Here is a 22,912-nt window from a genome sequence, read left to right as displayed (position 1 = left end):
AGGAAAAAATGTTTAAATGTGTCGTTTTGATGATCAAAGATGAGTTTTATGAGATAAGTGTTTGGCTGCAGGGGAACTTTGATAAAACCTAACTTTTTATGCTGTAGAAATGCTGATTTTCTTTTTTAACCCTTAAATGCATACCTCGGGTCTTTAGTGACTTTAGTAGTCATTCACTACCATTCACTACCCTCCTCCTTGTTCATTTTTTTAAAGTTAGACACCAACCTTCTTGGTATTCCTCAATCAATTCATTATAAAGAATACAGAAAAAAATCATAAAATTATAAAAGAATGCCTATTTTTGTATTCATTTTTTGTAAAAATTGAAGGGTCCAAACGACCCAAGGTGTGTATGAGTGTACTATATTTTTTCTCCATCAATAATCGAATCTTAGATGACGGGATAAGTGCAATTCACCTTTATTCCACAAGGTGGCAATGTCTGATACACAATGCTGAAGTGACGACTCATTCAGACAGAAAACGAAATAATAAGAAAAACATGAAATGGCCAGCAATTTACTGCAGAACAAGTACTGAACGCAATCAATATGACTGACTGTTACTGATTGTTCTGGTGAAGCTGTTACATCGGAATTTGATTTTGAAGATGTTGAAAATTATATAGTTTTGAGAATACGTTTGAGATCGTGAATGGGCTCATATTCGTGAACTCAAACATAAAACTAGCCTTTATTTGCTGATTTTCATGGGAAACACCGACAAGGACAGTGATGATGGCATAAAACATCTGCTCAAACTGAACAGTTTTAAGCTCCAAAAGGTAACAAAATATGCTTTATTTTATTCTTCTGTAATTGTTTCTCTAATATCTGAGGAGTTTTATATTATCACGACAGGTAGAGATCTTCCATGTTAGATATAGATCCGGGTCGATAAAGACCCGAATATGTAAGAATTATTGGCGAAACAGTCATGCATTTAAGGGTTAAGTCTGTGCTATGTGGCTAGAGAATACAGAGAAAAGGAAGCCTGAAGCTCTCCAGTCTGACGTCTCAATTAGTTTGAGATCTGTACCCTCAGCCTCAGCTGACCTGACCACATTTTCTCCTATTAATCTGTTCATACACCGGACGACCCCAAAACCCAACACAACACACTTCTCTACAGCCTGGATAGAAATCACACTCAAACTCTGAAGCCGTTCCAAAACTCTAGAACCATAATCACACCTCCTGCCAAATTCCAACCTAATTCCAGCACTGGCCAATAACAGTCTTTCCCAAATTTTGGCTTCTTAAACCATTACTGATGGTCGTCCTGTTGTATTTTCCTCCTGTGTGTTCTTAGAGTTGATTTGATTTGCGAGAACTTGGACGCCATTATCTTGTGAGTACTGTACTGTGGTCAGTATTCAGTGTTTCTCACTGGCGGGTGAGAGTCTGGCCACTAAATATCTGTGCTGAATTGAAGAAAAGCAATAGTGAAACTAAGTCAACATGAAATAAAAAATGGGTTGGGAAAATAGGTTTTTAATTGCTTTCTTAGTTCGTGTTCCTGGTCTTATTTTGCAAAATGTAACAACTCGCTCCATATCTTATGCCGGGTTTACACAATATCAGCCCGTTCTTAGCACAATCCATTTGCCGTAGGGTGCTGTAATGATTCGTAAGTGACACTGGGCTTCGGGACGCAAGAATCGATCGTTTTATCTCGTATAATGTGTCATAGTGGATGACAACCATGTCTGCGACGTTTCGTGACGTCCCGACAGAAAGACTTGCATTTTTAATTTTATTTTCTGTCCTGCACAACAGGTTTCATCACATCTGTGACGTTGACCAATAGGAGCACAGAAGCTCTTTCGTACACAACTTTCAAAAAAACTTGCTGCTAAGTGGAATTATACAACAGAGGAAAGGTTTGTGGAGCTCTGCCAACTTTACCCCAAAAACAAATGAAAAAAAAAAAAAAAATGGATTTGGCATAAAAAAAAAAATGAAGTCTGTTTTTAGGAGCTATAGATGTTTTGTTGCTTTTTGTTCAATTACACATTTCCAGTCAAATTTATTACTATAACACAATACTGAAAATCATCCTTCTAAGTTTTTTAAATTCAATTAAAAAATCAAAAATTTAATTTACTTCAAAATTATTACTATGCGCTTCATATTAAACTATTTTAAATCGCATTTTGCTAAATATTATATTATATTTTTATATTTTATTGCATTATATTATGACCAGCCTGCTTTTATGACCATATTATTTGAGAAAATACATGGCACATTTGTACTTTAATTTAATTTTTTTTTTTTTTTTGCCACACCACCACTATTAAAATGCAAATAAAAAGGAGAGAAAATAATAGGAGGAGGTCCTAATGTATTTTATATATTGAAAATAAAATTGGTGTTGGATTTACTTTGAAACAATTTTCACTCAGAAATTGCTAGTAAATTTTACAAATAATTACAAAGAAATGGCAAGTAACACAATGAAATTAAACATGACAAAACTGAACTAGTATTTTCTTTTAAAATGTACTCCACATTTTTTATTGTAGTGTATGCAAGCATTATTTCCCCTACACATCCCCTAGACAATTATTATTTTCCCCTAGTCATGCTACAATTCATGGGTCCAAACTTTTGACTTAGCAAGGCATCACTTTCCTATGGAAATTTGTTTCCACCACTAAATGAAAAATTAAAAAAAGCAATTGCGACTTTTTATCTCACAATTCTGACTTTGTTCCTCAGAATTTTCCTCATAAACTTGCAATTGCATGATGTAAAGTCAGAATTGTGAGATATAAAGTCACAAGATATAAACTTTTTTTCGCGTAATTCTGACTTTATAACTGACAATTGTGTTTATATCTCACAATTCTGAGAAAAAAGTCAGAATTGTGAGATAAAAAGTTGTTCCTCATGCAGTCACTCATTGTAATGGAGCAGACTTCTGTTTTATCTGTCAGTTTCTTCTTTATTCTCCCTCTCTGTCATTTGTCACTTGTTATTATTGACATCCAACCTGTCTGTTTCCACATCACTTCATCTTCCTCATTCTATCCTTTTTCTACTCTCATCTGTAGTCATTTTCTCCTCATCCATCACCCACTTCTTTTGTTTTTTGTCACTTCTTGCCCCCTCCATTCCTGTGTGTGTGTGTGTGTGTGTGTGTGTGTGTGTGATCTCCTCCTGCTGTCTGCTCCACACATTGTCCAAGATGTTCAGCTCTGATCAAGCCATCATGGCAGATGCTTAATTGTGTCTGCCAGGTCTGTGATGTGCTGACAGTCCCACAATCCCCTGGCACTCGTGCTCATATAGGGCGCTGGTCTTTGTCAGGCGGGATGCTGCGTTTCCTGGCATTTAGCTCTGAAATGTCAGCAAGACAGACAGGAAGTAAATAGAAGGGGACTAGTTTCTAAGTGCAGAATCCAAGCTTTCAGGTTTATTTGTTAAATTACTTACTTAGGATGGTGCCTCAACACACAATGTCCGTTTTGATCTTTCTGTGCTTCTTTGACTGGAGTTTTTTTTTTCAGTCCTGCTAGTAACAAACATTATGTGTGGTTTCAATACCCGTTCACACCAAGGACAATAACTATAATGATAATGATAATGATATAGTTCTAAAAATTGTTCATGTAAAAGAATAGCAGAGTCCACTCCACGACTAAAACAATAACGGCACAGACAAACAATATAATTGGAGTCACTTTCAGAGTGATTTTTTTTTTTTTTTCAGCTGATGAATGAAAAAACATTGACAGCCAATCAGAATCCACCTGCCGTTAAAAAGCTTAAGCATTTAAAGTGGCAGGCGACAAAAATCTGGACACTAATATACTTATCATTATAGTTGTCTTAGTTCATAAAAATGAGTATTCTGTCATCATTTACTCGCCCTCATGTCGCTCCACACCTGAATACAAAATGAGATATTTTGAAGAATGTCCATGCTGCTTTTTTCCATACAATGAAAGCAGGCCACGACCAGGTTAGCCAAAAGTGTTAAAAAAAGTACTATTAAAGTATCATAAATTAGTCCTTACAACTTGTTGTGCAAGTCTTTTGGAATACAATAATTTTGTTTGAGGAACAGACTGAAATTTAAATAGTTATTCTGTGAAAATCTTTGTTTGCTGTAGGTTCTTGTTCACTGTTCAATGAAAGGTTCTTTGGGGAACCAAAAATTCCTCTATGGCATCACATTATTATTTTTAATTATGTGTCCTCGTAATCTTTAGTCAAAATAATTTCCCCTCCAACTTGCAGCGACATCTCTTCTCTGGTGACGTGTTTATTGGCGTGAGGGCGGGACAACCTGTCAATCGCATGAGATCCACCAATAGCAAACCACAACCAATCAATTCCCCATGGACAAAATCAAGTCCCGTCCTACAATTTTTTTCTTGTTTGAGAAGTTATTTCACTTGGATATATGTCACAATAGGAAAGAAAATATTATCCGTTAAGCTCCGTTTCATGCTGTGACTCTAAACCCCACAAATACAGCTTTTGAATAAGTGTTAATACTGTATTCATCTCCAGCTCGCCTACATGCATCACTATGATGAATTACACAATATTTTAATCTCATTCTGTTTGACATTTAATTGGCATTTATGACTGCAGAATCATTCTCAGTGCAATTCAATAAAAGCGTAAAAGAGGGTTGTTTAATTAGACCAACATTATTTCCATTTCATTACCATCTATCACAGCATTATTTTCTTTTGCAAGCAGTGCAGGTTTCCACCTCTTTTCCTCTTTCATCATCTCACAGCATGCAGCCGTCGGCCCGCCAGCTCACAACACGCGTCACACTCTCATTGAATTCTCATTAAACAGCCCTTTAAAGTGAGTCCCACAGGAGGCGACGGGACGCGGTCACATGTCTGTAGCTCACCACCCTTGTGTTCCACAGTTAAGGGACTGTGTCGATACACTCTTGAGTAAATGCTTGCTAGAATGAGAAAAAACAGGCTGTTTGACATGTGAGAAGTTTTAAGAGCCACTTTGAGATGCTTGATTCTTAATCAGAGATGATTCTTTAGAAACAGGTAAAGTTCTCTTAGGAAACGGTGATTAATGCAAACTCATGTTTCTGAATCAAAATTCTCTTCTAAACCACTTTTCTGATGAGATTTCAAACTGCATATTTGTTATTTCTGTGTTAACATTTATTTGCATATTTATAAGCTTAATAATGTTAATTGGACAAGCGCATCACATGACAAGCTTTAATGACGCTTTAATAACTGATTGTCCATCTGTGGAAATGTCTCATCACTCCCTCCTATCAAATAGAGAATGTTCCCCTAATGTTAGTATATGGTTCCACTTTGATTATTTGCTGATGTTATTATTTTTAGAACCATAAATTAATGTTCCCAGAATGTTGCAGGAAGGTTTTTGTGTTTGGTGTAACGAGAAAGTGTGGACTGTGAACATCTCAAAATTGCAATAAATCAAGGTCGCCACAACAGTCTCTTAAACATCTACAAACACCCATGTCTCAGTCAAGCTCAAGTGCTCAAAAAGGGCATAAGTAAAGGTTATCAAAAAGGTCAATGTAACGGATAAATAAAATAATGTTAAGTAAAATGAAATAGTCAAAGCATACTTGCACTGGATGTGCTGGTTTGAGCCTCATAAGTAGAATAATAAAAATGTTCTCCAAGGGTTATTTTTGCATTTTATTTGATAAGCTACAGCATGAGAAGGAAATTTTTTTAAAGGTGCCCTTGATTGATTTCACTTTTTTTTAGTTAGTGTGTAATGTTGCTGTTTGAGCATAAACAACATCTGCAAAGTTACAAAGTTACGACGGTCAAAGTTCAATGCAAAGGGAGATATTTTCTTTTAGAGTAGAGTGTTGCTGTCATGTCGTCATTTTACGGCGGACTGCTTCACAAACAAATCAATTCAACGCTGGATTTGCACAAAAGATGAACATGACGGCACATGCTAGTGGATGAGTTGAATCAACTCCACAGCAACTACATAAATTTATCCAATAACTGTTCAGAAACGTCCAGTTTCATTCTAAAAGTTGTAACTTCTTCCTGAGTCTCTCCATCAGTGTCGACTCCGGTTTGAACAATGTAAGGCTGAACACCGTTACTGACAATCCTCATTTTGGCTGCGTGAGATTCTCCAGCTTTGTTGTTGTTGAGCAACCAAAGCGTGAGCTGTTAAAACTCCGCCCTCTCCTGGAAGGCAGCAGCTCATTAGCATTTAAAGGGACACACACAAAAACGGTGTGTTTTTGCTCACACCTAAATAGGGGCAAATTTGACAAGCTATAATAAATGATCTGTGGGGTATTTTGAGCTGAAACTTCACAGACACATTCTGGAGACACCAGAGACTTAAATTACATCTTGTGAAAAGGGGCATTATAGGTTCCCTTTAACTGTAAGTAAACATACTTGCCGTCATGTTCGATATGTTTAGATGTTGAATAATTAAAGAGAATTTTGTGGAAGTTTATGATTGGTTCTTTTGCTAAACGACTCTGGCACCACAACTATGGCTGAAGATTAAAAAGCCTGTAAGATGCAGATAAAATTGATAGTATGTATGCCATTATTGAAATGATCAGGCATTTTCCACTGACTCCAAATGTATGGCAATAAATTTTGTTCTGTTCAAGTTTTGTTCATCTGAAAGGTGTTTGATGTTGCGCTTGAACAGCTCCATATGTTTTTAGTGTCATTATTTCACAGATCATTTGAATTTGAAAGAATCATTACTGAGATGTTCTGGTGTTCTAGTTTCTGCAAAAAAACTTGTTTGCAGTTTACGAGTTTGATACCTAAAGAAGTCTCTTGTGTCAAAAACCCTTTGATAGTCCTCCAGCCAAAATGATCAAAGACTAAAAGGAAAAAAGTGATCATGCAAATTAGCTGTTCCAGTATTCTTTAAGCTTGTATTTCAAATCATTCCTCATCTGAATCATTCATGTAAATATCTGTCATCTCTCTCTCTCAGATGGTGGCATTAGAGAGGCAGGTGTTTGATTTCTTGGGCTATCAGTGGGCTCCTATCCTTGCTAACTTCTTCCACATCCTGGTTGTCATCCTGGGCCTGTTTGGCACCATTCAGTACAGACCTCGCTACATAGTGGTGGTAAGTGATGCTTTTAATTAATCATAACCAAGTAAACCTCACAAAAACTGCTTGGGTCGGTTAGCAGCTTAAATATATTACAGTTTATTGGCATGCAACATTTCTCATTTTTGTTTAGTTTAAGCTTTATTTCAATGCACAGAAATGTTTTTAATAGCTCTAGTTAACGATAGTAACCCCAATGTATATATTGCATCAAGATAATAGGATATTCAAAAATTGTGTTCCAAAAACTAGGCCTCATTTTAATCAAAATATTATTTATTGTTCTTGTTCATGACGGGTTTTGTGAGATTCCCCAAACCATGCTAAAAATCTGACAGTTTTTAAGAAATGCTTATATGCAAATAATGTTTGCGGCACATGCAAATCTGCTTACTGTTGATCAAAGACAGCAGGCCTCTGAAGCAGAGCTGAACGCAGTCCTCTGCTGATAATGGACTCTGGCACACAGCCCCGCAGACACTGGACCGGCCTTATACTTTGACACATTGTATGGCATTTTAATCCCCTAAATCTGCAACTAATTACCATGAATTAAATGATTAGAGTCCAGCTCCCTTCAGTTCCTCACTGGGTCAATCCATGTTGCAGCTTCACTTCAAGTTCAACAGGATTATCAAGCCTTTGGATTAGTTGATGAGACGGGAAGCAAACTATTTTAGCTATTTCAGTTTTTAAATAGTCAATAGCCTTTAGTTTACATCATAACTCAGCATGGCTATGTTTGAAATAGCATAATATGATCATTCTTATTATTGCTACATTCATTTATATTCTAATTTATTTCAGTATGTAGCATACTCTACAAAAGTATGCACATTTTCTGCATGGTTCGCAAAGCAATGACCTGCTAAATTTGCCAAAATGTGTATATTACGTGGAAGAATATATTCCACAATGCAATGTACCTGTTCTTCCATTTTCAGCATGACAATGAACAAGTAATATTAGAAAAATTAAAAAAATATTTAAAACTGGCTTAATGACCATTTATTCCCAAAATGGTATCTAGATGCTGTATGAAACTTAGTCATGTGACAAAAATGTTTGAAACATTTATTGTTGCAAAATGCATACTTTTTCATTTACTGTTAAACATACGTTGTATTTTGCTCAGCATGCACTAAATAAATTCCTTTAGTGTGTAATGTTGCTGTTTGAAACCTGAAAAAGTTCTGTAAAGTTACAAAGCACAAAGTCACTCCAAAGGAAGCCACTCTCTATATCAGTATAAACACACTGTAAAAAAATTATTTTCATGATTTATCACATTTTTTTTCTTTTGTCAAATCATTAATGTGGTTCAGATAACATAATATTTTGAGTTTCTTTTGATTAAACCAATCGCCTTCATTGTATTAACTCAAATTTTTTATTTCAATGAACTCAAAATTTGAAGGCAACTACAGGTAAGTTAAACCAGCAATTCTTTTGATTCTCTCTGAAACACCTCCATTGTAGTCTTGAGTTTTCTTCCATGAACGAACACGTCACAATATTCCTCATTTAAATAATTCCCGCCCACGGCATATGCAAAAATAACGGGGCGAGGCCTGGTTGAGTTATGTTGAAACCGGTGGCTAAGGTAAGGGACGTGACATTTTCCAAACACGCTTGAAGTGATTGACCAATCACAGCACACTGGCCCAGCCGACCAATCAGAGCACAATGCACTTATAAGCAGGAGGAGCTTCATAAAGACAAACTAAACAGTGTTACTGGCAGATTGGGAAGATAGGTGCTGCAATAATAAAGAAATGAATTAAAGGTGCCCTAGATTCAAACGCCCCCAATATTTGCATATGCCAGCCCATGTTCCCAACATTATGAAAGGCATTAGACAAGGGCAGAACGTCTAGATGTGCACAGCTGAATCAACAGACTAGGTAAGCAAGCAAGGACAATAACGAAAAATGGCAAATGGAGCAATAATAACTGACATGATTCATGATAACATGATATTTTTAGTGATATTTGTGAATTGTCTTTCTAAATGTTTCGTTAGCATGTTGCTAATGTACTGTTAAATGTGGTTAAAGTTACCATCGTTTCTTACTGTATTCACGGAGACAAGAGCTGTCGCTATTTTCATTTTTAAACACTTGCAGTCTGTATAATTCATAAACACATCTTCATTCTTTATAAATCTCTCCAACAGTGTAGCATTAGCCGTTAGCCACGGAGCACTATCAAACTCATTCAGAATCAAATGTAAACATCAAAATAAACACTGTACTTACGCGATTAGACATGCTGCATGACGAACACTTTGTAAAGATCCATTTTGAGGGTTATATTAGCTTTTTGAACTTTTTTTATGTTGTTTAAGGCAAGCGCGAGCTCCGTGGGCATGGAGCACAAGATTTAAAGGGCCACACACCCTGAATTGGCTCATTTCTAATTATGCCCCAAAATAGGCAGTTAAAAAAAATGAATTAAAGAGCTGAAACTTCACAGACACATTCAGGGGACACCTTAGACTTATATTACATCTTTTAAAAAAAAGTTCTAGGGCACCTTTAAATAAATAAAATAATGTCTTTTTTGAACATTCAAGCTTAAAAATCTATTCTAGTGGAGCCCAAAAACGTGTTTAAATGGCTTGTTGAGCTGCAGGAATAGCCTCAAAAGACTTCATTATGATTCTTCGCATAAATGTAAATAGTAATATGTATAAAACTCTGAAATCATTTAATGGGAGCACAAAGCAAAATCTTAAGCAATTATTTTCCATTGAACTTTATAAATAATACACTTACCACTTATACATTAGATTTACACATTTGATTGCACCAAAATGTGATAATAATTTCAAACACAAAATTCTCACATGGTGAGTAGATGTGTCAAGTTAACCAAAGTGACAAAAAGTTGAGAAGCCACGAATAGAACAAAGCCGTGAGAAAGTGTTGAAGACAGAAATGGTAGACGAGCCTGGAAGCAAGACTTGCGGTTCTGAGACTCCTGGGAATGGAGAGGAGTATTGCTCAGGCTTGTGTCCATATCATGTGTGATAGAGACTCATTCTGCTTCACAACAGGTTAAAATTACACTAGTCACCATATAATAGTGATTTTGACGTGTGAATCATTCTGTCTGAGGTGCATCATTTTCCTTCAAGACATTCATCTTCTGAGAGACGGATTTATTAAAGGCTCAGTCCTGCTGACCTGTTTGTATTTCTTCTTGAGTCATGGATAGATACAGTATCCTGTCAAACAAGATAATCTGAGTTAAATACAACTTAAACTTAACCCTTAAATGTATGAATATTTTGCCAATCATTATTACATATCCGGGTCTTTAGCGACCCGTGATCTATATTTAACACAGATGGATCTCTAACTGCTGCAATAGTATAAAACTATCTCAATATTTTAATAAGAATAAAATAAAGCAAATTTCATCACCTTTTGGAGCTTGGAAGGGTTCAGTTTGAGCAGATGTTTTATACCCTCATCACTGTCCTCGTCAGAGCTCATTTCCCAGTACATTCAGCATCTGGCTCAAATTCATGTTCATGTTTTCATATTCTCAAAACTATGATTTTCATCATCTTCAAAATTAATATTTTGATGTCTTAGAGCTTTTTGTTCAGTACTTGCTCTGCAGTAAATCGCTGAGCCATTTCAAGTTTTCCTGATGATACTCCTTAATCTTATTCTTTTTTTTTTTTTTATGCCTGCGGTAACTATGAGTGAAACGTCACTTCATCATCATATATCAGACATTGCCACCTTGAGGAAAAATGTGAATTGCATTTATTCAGTTATCAAAGTTTCAGTTATTGCTGTGCAGAAATAAAATATACTTACACAATTACATACCTATACACTTTTAACCAAAAAAACCCCCCCAAAACATTATTTTATACATTTTTCTTGTTATTGTTTATAATAAATACATTGAGGAATACTAAGAAATTTGATGTTTACCTTTAAAAAAAGGATGATAAAGACTTAGGTAAATCAAAGACTATAGAATAACACAAGACGTGTCACTCGTATTGTTTTGAATGGGAGAAAGTGTAACGCGCAATATGGCGGAATAAGTCCCGCCTTCTAAATAAGAGCCAATTGCCGACTGGTAAAGTCATCGCGTCACTTCAGCGGCCGTTAGAATCACCGGTTTCTATAGAAACAGTCAGACGCGCGCCTCCGAAGAGACGCGCATTTAGGTCTGCGAATGCGCATTAACTTGATCCAGCCTGAAAAATAGTTTTTTTTTCTGTCATGATTCGAGCGTTTAGAAACTGAATTTATGAGCCGGTTGTTGTTAGATTTCATTGGTGATTTCAAATATGAAATTTAATCGTAAGGTTGGCGAACAGTTTTGGAGAATTTGATGTTTCCTCATTCAAAGAGATTGCATGATGCCCAGGATGCCCGAGAGGCGTTTCAAAGATGGCCGCCAAGTGAAATGACTTGTCTTAAAGGGACTTTGGGTAAACGAGATATGTATTTAAGGGTTAGTTCACCCACAAATGAAACTTCAGTCATTAATTACTCACCATCATGTCGTTCCACAGCCGTAAGACCTTCATTCATCTTCAGAACACAAATTAAGATATTTCTGATGAAATCCAAGAGATTTTTTTTTTATTTTCTCCAATACAAAGCAACATAATTACCACATTCAAAGTCCAGAAAAGTACTAAAGACATCTTTAAAATAGTCCACGTGACTTCATTGGTTCAACCTTAATGTTCTGAAGCGACAATAAGTAATGAATACTTTTTTGTGCGCAAAAACAAAACAAAAATAACGACTTTATTCAATAATTTCCTCTCTACCCTGTCATTCTCCTACACATTCTTATTTCATTGCTTTCTATGGAAGATCAAAAATATCTTAATTTGTGTTCTGAAGATGAATGAAGGTCTTACAGGTTTGGAACAACATGAGGGTGAGTAATAAATGACAGAAATTTCATTTTTGGGTGAACTAACCCTCTAAGGATTAATTTGACTCATCCCTCAGTCAAAATTAAGCGCATTTACAGTTACATATTTACAATGTAAGTTGGCGAGGAAATGAACATGAGCAGAAATTTCAAGCTGATATTGTTGCACAGCACTTTGCACTACATAAATTATGTAGTTAAATTGTTTATTATTTGATCTGTAAAGTTGTTCTTGGAGGTGGCACTACTTTTCTTTGTGTGTAAATGAATCTTTCCTAATGTAATTCCTTTGGATGGCATTGGCTCCATATAAACTTTTGCAAGTTTGCTCCATTTCAAACTTTGTGAGAAGCTCAGTTAAAGAAAAAGGCCTCAGACAAAGTAGTCTTCTGATCTTTGTATATCAGTGGAGTAATTCCCAGTGGAGGGTGTTTTGAAAAAGATCTCTTTTGCAGTTTGGTGAAAATTGCTCTATAAAGTCGTCTCAAGCTGGTCTTCCGTAAGGGACTGACAGGAAACCTGAGATCCATTTTTACTCTTGCGCAGCTCTTTAGACTCCCCGTGAGCACTGTCTGCTTCGCGATATTAACAAAAAATGTTTCTTTTTCTCTTTCTGAGAGTTTATAGCAGCAGGCTCAGGGTGGAGTGCTAATTCAGATTAACATTTCAATGGGATTTATAGTCTTGTAAAATCCTAATTGATGTTGTTTGTATGTGGTAAACAAAGTACAAACGACCAGGAAGAGTCAAGGCTTGGTGTTCAAATGAGATGTTCTGCTATAAAAGAAGAAAAAATCAGATCAAAGAAAGATACAAATCTGGAGCCTGTTTAAAAGAAGGGCTCTAAATCCAAACACACTCACTGCGGATGCTTTCAAGCATCTACTTGTTTCCTCTGAGAAAACAGCTCTGATTTTACTGGTACTGGAACAGGTTAAGTTTTAACTTGTTCTAGATAGGTAATTGCCAGTTATCCCTTGCATAAAAGTACTCAAATGTGGTGTTACAGGGACACAGTGATGGTAGTACCATGGTACTTTGATCTATACTATGGAACTAAATGATTTTATTGATATTGTGATGTAATGTGAAAATTGTCATAATATACTCCTCTGTGAAACACATAAGAAGAGATGTTTTTCATACTATGAAAATCAGTGGGGTCCAATGTTATTTTAGAGCTTTTTCGTTGTATTGAAAAAGCTCTAAAGATCCTCAAAATATCTTCTTTCATACTCTGCAGAAAAAAAGAAAGTCATACAGATTTGTAATTGCATGAGTAAATTATAATATTTAAAAGTGTATGTTATTATGTATCACAACCATTTAAAACATTTTGAATAAATACATTTTTTTAATGATTTTAAAAGAAGACTATTATGCTCACCAAGGCTGCATTTATTTGATTCACAATACAGTAAAAACAGTAATATTGTGAAATATATTATTACAATTTAAAATAACTGTTTTTTATTGTAATATATTTTAAAATGTAATTTATTCCCGTGATGCAAAGCTAAATTACTCCAATCTTCAGTGTCACATGATCCTTCAGAAATCATTATAATATGATGATTTGATGCTCAAGAAATATTATTATTATTATTATCAATGTTGAAAGCTGCTTAATATTTTTGTGGAAACAATGATACAGAACCATTTAAAAGTTTGGGCTTTTTAAAAAATAAATTAATACTTTTATTCTGCAAGGACACACTAAATTCATCAAAAGCATTTAAAAAGATTTCTGTTTCAAATAAATGCTGTTTTTTGTACTTTCTATTCATCAAAGAATCCTGAAAAAAAAAGTATCAGTTTCCACAAAAACATTAAGTGGGGAAAACTGTTTTCAACATTGATAATAAGACCATTATTCATTATTGAGCACCAGAAATAATTAATGATAACTAAGCACAAAATGTGCATAAAGAAAACATTTAGATGGCAGCATGTGAAGTACCAGTTTGGACATTTTTAAAACATTGCCAGGAGACATTCAGATGTTATAAAAACGCTTCTGCAATGTTGTGAAAAGACTTATTCATAACGGAAAAAAATCCTAGACATCTGTCATATTAAATACGTCGGATTAAAACATTATCACAACCTTTTCACAACATGAAAAAAAAAAGTTTTTATAACGTAGTTGTTTGCTGTGGACTTATTAGCCTATGTTGAAATAACGAGTTATGTCGAAATAACGACTTAATATCTCGAAATAATGTTATGCTGAAATAGAGACTTAATATCTAGAAATGAGTTATGTCAAAATAACGTTTTAATATCTCGAAATTATGAGTTATGTCTAAATAATGACGTAATATGTCGAAATAATGACGTAATATCTCGAAATAACGACATATGTCAAAATAACGACTTAATATCTTGAAATAATGTTATGCTGAAATAGCGACTTAATATCTCGAAAAATTAGTTATGTCAAAATAACGACTTTATCTCAAAATAATAAGATCTTATGTTGAAATAACTTAATATCTCGATATGAGTTATGTCGAAATAATGACGTAATATGTCAAAATAACAACGTAATATCTCGAAATAACAACGTAATATGTCGAAATAATGATGTAATATCTCGAAATAACGACATAATATGTCAAAATAACGACTTAATATGTCAAAATAACGACTTAATATCTTGAAATAATGTTATGCTGAAATAGCAACTTAATATCTCGAAAAAATTAGTTATGTCAAAATAACGACTTTATCTCAAAATAATAAGATCTTATGTTGAAATAACTTAATATCTGGATATGATGAGTTATGTCGAAATAATGACGTAATATGTCAAAATAACAACGTAATATCTCGAAATAACAACGTAATATGTCGAAATAATGACGTAATATCTCGAAATAACGACATATGTCAAAATAACGACTTAATATCTTGAAATAATGTTATGCTGAAATAGCGACTTAATATCTCGAAATAATGAGTTATATCAAGATAACTTAATATCTCAAAATAACGAGATCGTATGTCGAAATAATGACTTAATACCTCGAAATAATGAGTTATGTCAAAATAACGAGATATGTCGAAATAACAAGTTATGTCGAAATAACGAGAAGTTTTCTTTTTTCCCCCACCATACAGTTCAGCGCTTACATACATGTTAGAATATGGAGTTATGGAATAATGAACTGGAATAATGATGATGAAAATTCTTGCTGAAATTATTTTAATTCTGAAATTCTGAAATTAATTCTTGCATTATTTTAAAATATATTCCAATAGAAAATGGTTATTTTGAATTGTAATAATATTTCACAACATTTAATTATAAATGCAGCCATTATCATAAGATGCTTTCAAAAACGTTATTCTAAATTCTTAATTATTCCAAACTTTTGTCCTGTAGTGTACACTGTCAAAAAAATAAAAAATAAAAATAAATAAATCCATAGAAAAATGGATAATATCCTAGCAGAACCTTGTCCTCTGTTAACTCAGACATTTCCTTCAGCCCTATAACACAACACACTGAAATGGCTCATTCAAAATATGGGTAAAATACCTGTGAAAATACAGAGAATTCCTTCATATAAACAAAGTACATTGTGCTGTATTTCTACTGATGCTTCTTAGAGTGTAGTCTCTGTTTGAAGGTGGCATGTTGGAGTAATGAATGATCCTTCTTCTTGACAGTATACAGTGTGGACAGCATTGTGGGTGGCCTGGAACGTCTTTATCATCTGCTTCTACCTGGAGGTTGGAGGTCTGTCAAAGGTAAGAGAGATTCCCTCCTACAGTTACACATAGGTCAGCAGTCAATGTTTAGGAGTATGAGGCGTTTTAATGACCCTGTTTTACAGCTCAATGGCACCATTTATGATGTTTTTACAGACTGAGTCTTTATTTTTGTGTCTTTGTTTACCAAGGTTTGCTTTGAACACACCAGAAACTGGTCCATAAAACAACAGATTTAGTGGCCATTCACTCAGATGACATTTTTCTATTCCACTGGGCTACTTTTCCATTGTTTTTTAATGTAAACAAGCACTAGACGGACGTCTTTAACCGTTGCGCTCGCGTCTCGTGCATAATGTGGCATTCTAAAAACTTGGGACCTTGGTCCGTTCCACTGACCCGCATCTCGAGTTTTTAACAGCAAAAACACATTCTGTGTGAACTGGCCTATAGAGTGTCTTGAAATCAGATGAAAGCCTTTTGGAAAAGCGATAGCAGAGAGAAGTTGTGCGTTATCCTTAACCCATCCCATGATACACTTCTCTCTACATGTGCTGACAGGTCATGGACACAAACACTCAGCCCCAAGTGTGTAAGCAGTGAGAAACAAGCTCGCTGTATAATTTACACATTCTACTCTCGGTGTGTGTGCTTGTTTACGACTCCTGCTTGGCCAGTTTCCTGGACTCAGATTTCTTGTTCCCACAATGAAACACACTTATCCTCTTTCAGAAGTTGGAGTGAGACTGGATGAAAGCATCTTAAAGTCTCAGATGCATGCTGAGTAAATTTGGTACGTGTGTAATGAGCTGCTGTTTTATCAGAATTAACCTCTTTTGCACTATTGTCACAGTTGCATGGGAAATGGCTCACATTATCCCAGGACAAAAGAAATAAATGGTCCATGACTGTACCAAACAGAACATGTTCCTTAATCAACTCTAATTTTTACTGAAATTAAGCACTCAGATTTTATGGTTTGGTTTAGGGTTAAGTTGGTGCTAAGTTTGGGGTTTGAACAACATTTTCATTTCCATCTAATTTTAGGATATCTAATGGTTAGGGTTGGTTGTTAGAACAAGCTTTTGTTTGTCAGGAATGTTGTTCCATTTCGGCGCCGACACATGGCGCAAATGCGTTCACGGTGACCCAAGTTCGATTCCCGTCTCGAGGTCCTTTGTCGATTCTGCCCCTCTCTCTGCCCAATTCTTTCCTGTCTGCTCTCTACTGTCCTCTCTGAATAAAGGCACAAAAAGCCCATAAATATAACTTTAAAAAAAAAAAAGGAATGTTGTTCCAGGTCCAACAAAAGAAGTTGATTGCATCCTACACTCTCAGAAAAAAAAAAAAATTGGTACAAAAGCTATCACTGGGACGGTACAGTGGTTCTAGTATGTACCATTTAGGTGCTAATTTCCACTCTTTAGGTACAAAGAGTACTGCCTCAGTGACAGCTTTTGTACCTTTTTTCCTGAGAGTGTACTTGGAAAATTGACAGTCACTATTGAGGTATGTAAGAATGTTCTTGGATAATACTCAGCCTGGTATTTGCATCTGCATACTTGCTTAGCATGTTTCTTTTGGGGACCCAGTTTTTATATAGTTCATCAAGTGGCAAGACAACAATGTTTACAGTTTGTTTACAATTCATAATGTCACAATGTTTTTTTTTGTTGTTGTTTTTTTTTTTACACTACAGATTAACAGTTTGGGGTCAGTATTTTTTTTAAGAAAGTAATACTTTTCAGCAAAAATGCTTTAAATTGATCAACAGTGAGAGTAAAGACATTTATAATGTTACAAAAGATTTCGAATTTCAAATAAATGCAGGTTCTTTTGAACTTTCTATTCAAAGAACGCTGAGAAAAATGTATACATTTCCACAAAAATATTATAAGTAGCACAATTGATGATAATAAGAAATAATTAGCAATAATATATATATATAATTTTTTTTTTTTTTTTTTTTTGAGCATCAAATCATCATATTAGAATGATTTCTGAAGGATCATGTGACACTGAAGACTGGAGTTAATGATGCTGAAAATTCTAATTTTAAAATATATTACAATAGATAAGTTATTTTTAATAGTAATAATATTTCACAATATTACCGTTTTTACTGGGTATTTTATTTATTTTTTTGATTGAATAAAAGCAGCCTTGGTGAGCAGAAGAGACTTCTTGCCGACCCCAAATTTTTGAACAGTAATGTATTTATATATTTCTTATATGTGACCCTGGACCACAAAACCAGTCATAAGGGTCAATTTTTTGAAATTGAGATTTATACATCATCTGAAAGCTGAAAAAATAAGCTTTCCATTGATGTATGGTTTGTTAGGATATGACAGTATTTGGTAATACAAGATACAACTATTTGAAAATCTGGAATCTGAGGGTGCAAAAAAATCTAAATATTGAGAAAATTGCCTTTAAAGGCTGGGTCACACTGTGCGATTTTGGCCACGATTTGATCGTCTGAGACAAATTTTGCAAATCCTAAAAGATTCCTATAATCCTAGCCTAAAATCTGTAGTCTTTGATCGCTAGTTTGACATGTTCACCGACAGCCGGTTAATGACCGCTGCGATCAAATTTTACCTCCGACGAAATTCTGGCAGTATCAGAAGATTTGGTGCACAATCCTCCAGTGTGACTTCTCCTACGACGAACGTCAAATTGTCTTCGTTCTTCAAGACAAGCTGTGATCAAAATGAATGATAGAGATGTCGTTGTTAGCCACCATTTCAGTCCCGTGTGTAATGCAGCTCACCGTCATCGATTGTGTATGTTTTGGTGATGTAAAACTCCGGACAAGTTTTCATGCGTCTGTTTTTAACGCGTCTTGACTGTCGTGCAGTCTGACATAATGACAGCTGAGATCCCACAGTGTGACATGAGGATCATGTTCGTACAGTCTGACAAGTAACCATCGTAAAGGACTATTATAAATCGCACAGTGTGAACCCGGCTTAAAGTTGTCCAAATGAAGTCTTTAGCAATGCATATTACTTACAAAATAAATTTTTGATATATTTACGGTAGAAAATTTACAAAATATCTTCATTGAATATGATCTTTACTTAATATCCTAATGATTTTTGGCATAAAAGAAAAATCGATAATTTTGACCCATACAATGCTATTGTTGACTATTGCTACAAATATACCTGTGCGACTTACGACTGGCTTTGTGGTCCAGGGTCACACATATATCTTACTTTGAAAAATCTCAACAACAGTCTTGTTCTTATAGTTTGAGTGTTTGGTTTGAATTTCAATAGTTTCATCATGCTCTCAGCAGCCAATAAACATGTGTTCAGCACAAACCCTTATTATGTTTGGCCCTGTTTCCACCTAGTATCAAGATGCGTTTTGGTCGTTTGGATCACAAGTGGACAACGCTAAATACAGGTGTAAACGGGGTCTAAAATGTTTTGAGCTTGTCCACTTTCAACCACTTCCAGAGGTTGTTGAAAACACATTCAACCGGATTGCTTTCATAGTGTAAACTATCATGTAGTTTCGTGTCGAATCATGTAGTGTCGAATCATTCGTGTCGTGTCGAATCATTCGTGTCGAATCATGTAGTCAAATGCATTCGAACAGCCTCAGACCACCTAGCCAGACAGGATTTAAGCCTTTGTTGGCTGAAGACCCAAGCTTGGTTTGAAGATGAAAAATGTACCAAGCACAATGTTCTCTCACCATTCCTGATTTCTCACTGTCTTGTGGTTGTCAAAGCAGAAACGACAGCTGATGCTCTCTGTGTTTTTCCATTGTCTCTGGTCATGTTCATATGTAAATCGCACAAGCTTGTTTTGTCCATTAGAAAAAATGTACCCGCACACACAGACCCTCCCCTCGAAGAAAACAGAATTGGTTGAAAATGGACAAAAGAGACGGATTAAAACACCAGGAGTAAAATGGAAAAATGTCTCCCTCGTTCACTTGTGATCCAATCGACCAAAACGCATCTTAATACCAGGTGGAAACAGGGCCTTTGTTTCAGCTGTCTGGGTCATATTTATTGGAATTGTTTGGTCTGTTCATGGCTCATAATGAAGAGGGTTGTTTAATCGGACTCACGACCTGGACCTTAACAAAAGAAATGGGAAGCGTTATATTTTATCCCACCTTCATTTTGTTGTTCCTTTCATTCTCATCCTCTTCTCCCTCCGTCTCACACAGTCACGCTCCGTCACTCCCACCCTTTTTTTACAGCGCTGTCACAGGTGGGACGCCCTTCCCCCAAAGCCCCCCTCACCTCTATAAAGTCAGATTGCATGAATATTCATGAGCTGTTGCAGACAGATCTGCTGTCCAGAAAGCAGCGAGTAGAAGCGCATTGATCCTTTCTTTTCTATCTGTGTGTGTGTTTATATATGTGTGTGTGTTTTCTCCATTAGCCGCTTGTCGTCCTGCTGTCCATATGTAGCAGTGAGGGAGCGCTGTGTGTCCATCTGTTGGGTTAATGCCTGAGCCCGGCCCTCTGCCACCTGCTCCCCGTAACACCCCATTATTCAGACTGTTTCATGCACCCCCTGCATTAACACGGCCCACCGCAAACCCTCAATGAAACGCCTCAAAATATGACTGTCCCACTGCTGTCTCTGCTGTCATACTGTGAATGATACACAATATAATATCATCCTGCATTGAGGACCCCCTACTGTTGGACTGATTACAATTGGACAGTGATGAGAAGAATAGCAAACAGTCTGACGTTAGATTCTGTTGGCCTGTTTTTCTGTCTTTCTCTCAATTTATATATCTGTTTCTCTGACTTGCAATTTTTTTGTATCATGTCAGTCTGTCTCACAATGTGTTTAATATCTGTCTGTCTCTTGCAATCTGTCTGTCTGTCTGTCTCAGTGTGTTTAATAGGGCAGGGACAATACATCGAATCTCGATTCACGATCCGAAGAATCTGGAGCGTTTCTGATCTTTTCCAATGTATGGCGTTTCTCTCTCAAATTGATTCTGAGCTTACTTTTTAAACAGCAGATGGCACTACTATACGTGCTTTAGAAACACACGTACACTGCCTGCTTCCAGTTCCTTCACAGACACCACTTAAACCTAAAATAATAATTCATAAAGTTTGAAAAGGTTGAAGCGCATTACAAATCTCGCATCATAAAAGCATTCTGAGCCGAGGTGCAAGTATATTTAACAACTTACATGACTCAGCCGAATGCACAAACGCTCTCCAGCAGTCGTCTTCGTAAGCATATGAGAGTGTGCGGTTAAAAACTAGCCGAGAGTGCCATCTGCTGTTAAAACTAAGCTCAGAATCGATTCGATGAGAGAAAATATCAGGATCGATCCAGATTCATTGTATCGATCGAGAATCGATGTATTGTCCCAGCACTAGTGTTTAATATGTATGTCTGTCTGTCTCTCACACAATATACCAATATACCAATCTGTCTCAGTGTGTTTAGCATATCTGTCTGTCTGTCTATCTATCTGTCTATCTATCTATCTATCTATCTATCTATCTATCTATCTATCTTCTATCTATCTATCTATCGTTCTATCTATCGTTCTATCTATCTATCGTTCTATATATCAGCGTTCTATCTATCTATCTATCTATCGTTCTATCTATCGTTCTATCTATCTATCGTTCTATATATCGTCTGTCTGTCTGCCTGTTTAGCGTTCTATCTGTCGTTCTATCTATCGTTCTATCTATCTATCTATCGTTCTATATATCGTCTGTATGTCTGCCTGTTTAGCGTTCTATCGTTCTATCTGTCATTCTATCTATCGTTCTATCTATCGTTCTATATATCGTTCTATCTATTGTTTTATATATCTGTCTGTCTGCCCGTTTATCGTTCTATCGTTCTATGTGTCGTTCCATCTATCGTTCTATCTATCTATCGTTCTATATATCGTCTGTCTGTCTGTCTGTCTGTCTATCTATCTATCTATCTATTGTTCTATCTATAGTTCTATCTATCGTTCTATCTATAGTTCTATCTATCGTTCTATCTATCTATCTATCTATCTATTGTTCTATCTATCGTTCTATCTATAGTTCTATCTATCGTTCTATCTATCTATCTATCTATCTATCTATTGTTCTATCTATCGTTCTATCTATATCTATCTATCGTTCTATCTATCGTTCTATCTATAGTTCTATCTATCGTTCTATCTATCTATCTATCTATCTATCTATCTATCTATCTATCTATCTATCTGTTGTTCTATCTATTGTTCTATCTATCTATCGTTCTATATATCGTCTGTCTGTCTCACTATCTATCTATCTGTCTGTCTGTCTGTCTGTCTGTCTATATCTATCTATCTATCTATCGTTCTATCGTTCTATCTATCGTCTGTCTGTCTGTCTCACTATCTATCTATCTATAGTTCTATCTATCGTTCTATCTATCATTATATCTATCATTCTATCTGTTGTTCTATCTATCTGTCGTTCTATCTATCTATTGTTCTATCTATTGTCTGTCTGTCTGTCTCACAATGTGTCTGTTAAAATAGGGCCCAAAGTGAGAGAGACAATCTAAGCGCATGGTCTAAAGCGCACAATGCAAATGCTCTTAGAGCGTGTCCGAATTTAACTTTTGCTAGTTTAAGGACGGGAAAAATGGCCAGGTGCACCTCGGCGCATGGTCTCAAAGGGTTGTCCCTATTCTCTTAATGAGCAATGGGTGTGTTTTGGGCATAACGTGCAATAAACCAATCAGAGCCTCATCTCCCATTCCTTTTAAATGCCAGTTGCGCTCACGCCATAGGCAGTATTCGCTATTTACATGACAAGCGGAAATTTGCAAGCGGAAAAACTGAACGCTTCTTCTAGCGATGAAACGGATCTGCTCGTGCGTGAGGTTAAAGCGTGCGAGCAGACCATCTACGAGAAAAGCCAGATTCCACCAAAGCATTTTTATCTTTTATGCACACAATAATAATCTTTTGCATTGTAATCCTTTTATTTTTAATATTTGGCATGTTTGTGTGCTGCTGCGTCCCTGTATGTGTGTAATAAGCAGAGTGTTTGCACGTTGTGCACCCACATAAAGGTGCATATTACTAATGCGCTCTTTAAATAACAAAACAAATATTGCGCCATTGACTTTAGAGCAGGTTTCAGTTGGTCAATGGCGCAGTCTATTTCAGTTGCCTCAAAATAGCAACACGCCAAC

The 22,912-nt window shown here is 35.8% G+C and overlaps 1 protein-coding gene across 2 annotated transcripts in view; it reads left to right on the top strand.

Moving 5' to 3' along the window:
• The window catches only part of nkain4 (sodium/potassium transporting ATPase interacting 4), an 89,155-nt gene that overhangs the window by 25,807 nt on the left and 40,436 nt on the right, over nucleotides 1-22,912 (top strand). For both annotated transcript variants that reach the window (XM_048177976.1, XM_048177975.1), the window contains exons 2-3: nucleotides 6,972-7,109; nucleotides 15,690-15,770. In XM_048177976.1, the coding sequence (XP_048033933.1) occupies nucleotides 6,972-7,109; nucleotides 15,690-15,770 (219 nt within the window). The remainder of the gene's footprint in view (nucleotides 1-6,971; nucleotides 7,110-15,689; nucleotides 15,771-22,912) is intronic.

Source organism: Megalobrama amblycephala, linkage group LG24, assembly GCF_018812025.1.
Source record: "Megalobrama amblycephala isolate DHTTF-2021 linkage group LG24, ASM1881202v1, whole genome shotgun sequence".
Lineage (NCBI taxonomy): Eukaryota > Metazoa > Chordata > Actinopteri > Cypriniformes > Xenocyprididae > Megalobrama > Megalobrama amblycephala.
The sequence above is the reverse complement of the archived record's forward strand: the minus strand, read 5'-3'. Positions and strand labels throughout refer to the sequence as shown.